Source organism: Miscanthus floridulus, chromosome 16, assembly GCF_019320115.1.
Source record: "Miscanthus floridulus cultivar M001 chromosome 16, ASM1932011v1, whole genome shotgun sequence".
Lineage (NCBI taxonomy): Eukaryota > Viridiplantae > Streptophyta > Magnoliopsida > Poales > Poaceae > Miscanthus > Miscanthus floridulus.
Genome location: NC_089595.1, coordinates 23172468 through 23177932, shown reverse-complemented (window position 1 = coordinate 23177932; position 5465 = coordinate 23172468). Strand labels below are relative to the sequence as shown.

Genomic DNA, 5465 nt, shown 5'->3' with positions numbered 1-5465 from the left:
GTTCAACTACATCAAGCTAAATCAAGTCAGATTACATCAAGCTGAATCAAGTCCGGCTACACCAAGCAAGTCCGACTGAATTAAAACGTCCGAGTCTAAAGCAAAACAATTTGAACCACATCCGACCACTCGGATGCTACGCCAACTACTCGGCTGCACACCGCGCCGTCCAACTACTTGGCTGCGGCGATCGACAACTCGGCCATGAACCAAGCTAAGTGACGCTTTAATTTTTTACATTCTGGATATTATTCGTATGCCTCTGTGGCCATATCATCTTCCCTTAACGGCTGTTAATTTCCTCGGATAGTAAGCCTTAATTCGTGAATCTTGTTTTCTCGAATGGATGGTCACGTCAAAGAACCTCTAAACCATACGGATGATCACGTCAAAGAACCTCTGAACCATACGCGAGATTCAAGTGCTTAAACGTAACAGGCTACTACCCAGGAAATTAACCAACCTAGCAAGGGAAGACACAAAAAATCATCATGCGAGCAAACATAGTGCTCTACAATCATCATGCGAGCAAACATAGTGCTCTAAGTAAAATCATCATGTGAGCAAACATAGTGCTGTAAGTCTTCTCTTAACGGTAGCTAAAGTCCTCAGGTAGAATATGCCTTAATCCGTGAAGCTTGTTTTCTCGAATGGATGGTCACGTCAATGAACCTCTGAACCATACGGATGGTCACGTCAAAGAACCTCTGAACCATATGGATGGTCACGTCAAAGAACCTCTGAACCATACGCGAGATTCAAGTGCTTAAACGTAACAGGACACTACCTGAGGAATTTGCATGGCCTAGCAAGAGCAAGACGCGAAAAAAGTTTATATGCATTTTATGATGCCGGGGCCCGCCCCTGATTAATTATTCAAATATGGGACATGCTCCCGACTTCATATCCGGAATGTCATTTACAACATATTTTTATGTTTAACATGCAGGGGAGCTACATCTGTACCATGAGATCAGGAAAAATATGCTCCTAAGAGCTAGTCCAGAAACAACCTAGTTTGATCAAAAAAGAACCCCGACAAGATGCGGCAAGAACCAAGACAAGCGCTTAGAAAGAACCCGGATCGATTAGAAAACAACCCCGAAGAGGTGTTGCAAGTACCAAGACAAATTCAGAAAGAACCTGGATCGATCAGAAAACAACCCCGAAGAGGTGCTGCAAGTACCAAGACAAATTCAGAAAGAACCCAGATTGATCAGAAAACAACCCGGATAAGGGGAGCTACATCTGTACCATGAGATCAGGAAAAACACGCTCCTGAGAGCTAGCCCAGAAACAACCTGGTTTGATCAAAAAAGAACCCCGAAAAGGTGCGGCAAGAACCAAGACAAACGCTTAGAAAGAACCCGGATCGATCAGAAAACAACCCCGAAGAGGTGCTGCAAGTACCAAGACAAATTCAGAAAGAACCCAGATTGATCAGAAAACAACCCGGATAAGGTACATACAAGTTCAGAAAGAACCTGGACGAAGTGCAAACAACCTGGAAGAGGTACATCAAGAACCAGAGAAGTCTAGAAACGACCTGGATGAATAAAAACAACTCGAAAAAGCATCACGGCTTAGTCAAACACTAAGCTCGGGGGCTCGGCTTTCGCTTCAACTACGCCCGGGGGCTCGAATTCAAGGATGAAAGACCAAGAATACAAGTACTCAAGACTACAACAAAGACAACACATCAAGACCCTTCTTCCGATTTCTATTCTAAAGAAAAGTACTCGGAGAAGTCTCAGGGGCTGCGGGATACATAACCCCAAATTTTTTTTGAAGACAAGAATCTGGACCCTCCAACTTTTGCAAGCAAAAGAAAGAGGCTCGGGGCCTACACTCAGTGAGTGCAATTTTTACGAAAAATTGCACCCACCGAAAAAGAACTCGGAGCAACCAAGAAGACTAAAGGGACCCTCTGGCTTCTTGTCCCAACAAGCAAGAGGCTCGGGGGCTACATTCACTGAGTGCACTTTTGTCCAAAAGTGCACATCAGCCGAAGAAAAGACAAAGAAGACCATCTCAAGGTTTCACTTCAGAAGAACCTGGAACGGATTTACAACAACTCAACGAAGACCAAGAAGAACAATAAGGCTTCTGAAGCTCATCCATGAAATGTTCGGGAGCTTGTCGATGCGGGACCCTTGGGGTTTCCCATGGAGAAGAAAGAAGAAGACCTAGTCCAACTAGGATTCCCTACATGTAATCCTACTAGGACTAGTTACACGTAATCCTACTAGGATCTCTACTTTGTAACCGACTAGGACTCCTGCCTCTCCTGGACTATATAAAGGAGGGTAGGGGTTCCTAGATCGAGAGACACATAACCGACAGAACTCACAACCACAATATACCTCGCAACACAACAAATAGCGTAGGGCGCAATATACTATCCACACCAGACTAGACATAGGGCGCCGTGACTTTCCGGCGTGCCGAACCAGTATAAATTGTTGTCTCCCTGCGTTTACCATCAAGTTCCTACAAACACCGATACCCCTCCGAACAAATCACTGTCCCGGATAACCCCGTGGCAGGCTATCGGTGGTCAAACATCGACAATTAGTCAACTCTATGGTTGGTGCTTCCTTTGTTCTCGAGGTTGCTTCAAAAGATTTGCATAAGAGTTGCGATGTGGGTTGTAGTCTTATTGTGGCCATATTTGTAACCGAATGAGTATGGCTCTTGATATTCTTCTTTGACAGCGTTGGCAGTTTGAGGTACAAGGCACATTTGTACCATCTACCGTTGTCTCTTCTACATTCGGTTAAGCCTAGGCAGTGCTACAGTATTCAGCTGTTGTGGCTATTTGGATATATCTTGAGTCGTACAACTGGTGCAAATTAAAGTTCTGGTTCTATTTGTTCATATCGGCTGTCTGTATTGATAATGGTTGGCACCTTTGAGCCTACTTCCGGGTTCAGTTTGCAAGGCAGTTACTTGACATGCAGAATTATCGGGTATGTCTTCTGTTAAGAATCATCATGTTTGTCAGTTGTTGTGCAAAAAAGATTCAATCGGTGTGTCTGATAGTTCATTGCAAAAAAACTCGACCCGTAGGGGGATGACGTCCCACCGGTGTTTCATTAAGAAGAAGATGTTCTCACGCAGATCGAGAAAATCCCCGAACCACGGCCCCACCCATATATAGCGGCACCGCATCTCCGTAAGACAGAACGACTACAGACTTGTACTTTAGCATGGAACAGATGAGGAGATTTCTTTTTTCCCTCAGGCCTAAAATTCGCCCCTGAGGGGGGATCGAACTCAGAACCTGAGGGATGCCACAGGAAGCGTCGACCAACCGGTCTAGCTTCCGTTGGCAGTTCATTGCATTTATTTCATTTGGGTAACCATAATGGCTTCTACTTTGTATCATATTTGATATCACTACTGTCATATGTATTTGTAGCTTAGGCCCTCTTTGGCAGGGCTGTCTCTGGCTCCGGCTCCAGCTCCATGCTACAGTGACAGAGGAGCCAGAGCCGGAGGAGCTAGAAAACGTGGCTTCTCCGGGCTCCTAGTTCATTTCGCGAGGACAGAGAAAAACGTCTTCCTGCTACAGTAGCTAGAACAGGAGGAGCTTTCTAGAAATTAAAGTAACTTCTGCACATGTGCGGAACTTTCTAGAAATTAAATGTGTGGAAGTCACTGAGAAATTAAAGTGCGTTCCGGTACCATATTTCTGGGCACCATTTGCCGCTTCCAACCGCTCCGTTGCGGCCACAACAATAATGCATTTCCACGGTTGGTTCTCTATAGTATATATGTTATATATGTAGTAGTCACGGTTCTTAGATTGCAAGTGGTTGTATATTTCTGTATGTGTGAACTTAATTTGACACATGGTAGTACATATGTATAGTTATAAGCAAAAGGCAAATTGTGTTCTATTTTTAGAACCAATTGTACAACAGGCTAGTGAGCCGGCCGATCCTCTAGCTGCTATTGACGACGTTGCAGAACTTCCTGACCTGTCCGGCCGTCCCGGTGAGCACCTGGATGCTGCCCATCTTCACCAGCGCCGTTTGGAACTGGCTCATCCACGTGGCAGCGTCAGCGGAGCTGTTGGCCACCTTGGCCGCCGTGTAGGTGGTGTTCATGAGCTGCTGGTCCGACACGAAGAGCACCTTCCCCGCCAGCAGGTTGCTGTAGTACTGGTTGCTGAGCACGTTGGGGTCGGTCACCCGGTTGTTGTTGATCACCGGGTTGCCGCTGTTGCTGCCCGGCGCCGGGCACACCGTCTTGAGATCGGAGGCGTAGGTGGCGTCCATGGTGGGGTCGACGGTGGGGTACAGCCGGCCGTTGCAGAAGGAGCAGTGCGCCTGGCCGAAGGAGTGCGCGCCGGAGAGAATGATGAGGTCGTCGACGTCGAGGCCCTTCTTGGCGAAGTTGTTGATGAGATCCTGGAGCTTGAAGGTCGGCGACGGGATGTTCTGCAGCACTTCGATGAAGTTGGACACCGTCCCGTCGCGGCGGCCCGAGGGCATGTCGGAGCTGGCGAAGCCGCCGGAGACGACCGCCGTGTCCCGTGCCGCGAAGGCCAGGATGTCGGCGCAGGAGACCACGCCGGGGCAGACCGCCTCCACGGCCGCCTTGATCGTGTTCACGGCGGCGTACCCGCGCAGCGCGATCGCCTTCTTCTCCACCTGCGTGTTGCTGCTGGTCGGGTCGATCAGGATGGAGGCGTCGCACCCCTGCAGTGCAAATTAAGCCGCCGGAGCCATGCATTAGCATACTACGTACGTGCTGATTGTACTATGCGAGTACTAAAATATGTTGAGAGAGTTGCCAAACATGGCATATCTGCTTGTCATTTTTTTAGGGGATCTGCTTGTCATTTTGCAATAACAACATGGTGTTCTCGTGTGACGATGATCATTAGTACGTACTGTGTAGTTATACCCTGACGACTTTATTATATATCTAAAAAGAAAGTTATATATACATATCTAAATATACCCTGACGAAGCAGTCGTGGAAGAAGAGGCGCATGAAGGCGGCGCCCATGGTGGGGTCGTTGGCGATGATCCCCGCGGTGACGTTGCGCACCGTCGCCTCCGCCTGCGGGCACGACGGGCCGTAGAAGTTGATCTGCAGCGGCGACTGTGCCCACGACGTCGTCGCCGTGCTCAGCACAGCAGTGGCGACGAACGCCATGAGCAGCGTGGCCTTGCATGTTGACGTCGACGTCGGCATCGCCATGATATATATGCTGCTACTTAAATCTTCAGCTAGCTTATTATATATATGATGATCTCACCAAGCTAGCTCTCCTTAATCCTTGTATATTAACGTACCCAAGATCGATCTTAGAAAGCTAGCTAGGATATTAGAAGCAAGCTAGCTAAGCTGCTATTGGAGGATGTGATGTCTAGTACTGAAAGAGACGCGAATGCTTGGTGTGGTGGCAATGTGAGGCACCTAGTTAGGGTATTTATAGAGACGAATGCATG

The 5465-nt window shown here is 47.8% G+C and overlaps 1 protein-coding gene across 1 annotated transcript; it reads right to left on the bottom strand.

Moving 5' to 3' along the window:
• Nucleotides 1-3943: 3943 nt before the first annotated feature.
• LOC136510062 (peroxidase 42-like) lies at nt 3944-5229 on the bottom strand. Its single transcript, XM_066504635.1, has 2 exons — nt 4972-5229; nt 3944-4706 (listed from the first exon to the last, which is right to left on the bottom strand). Exons 1-2 carry the CDS (start codon nt 5212-5214, stop codon nt 3948-3950), a joined length of 1002 nt encoding a protein of 333 aa, XP_066360732.1. The 5' UTR covers nt 5215-5229; the 3' UTR covers nt 3944-3947.
• Nucleotides 5230-5465: the final 236 nt, after the last annotated feature.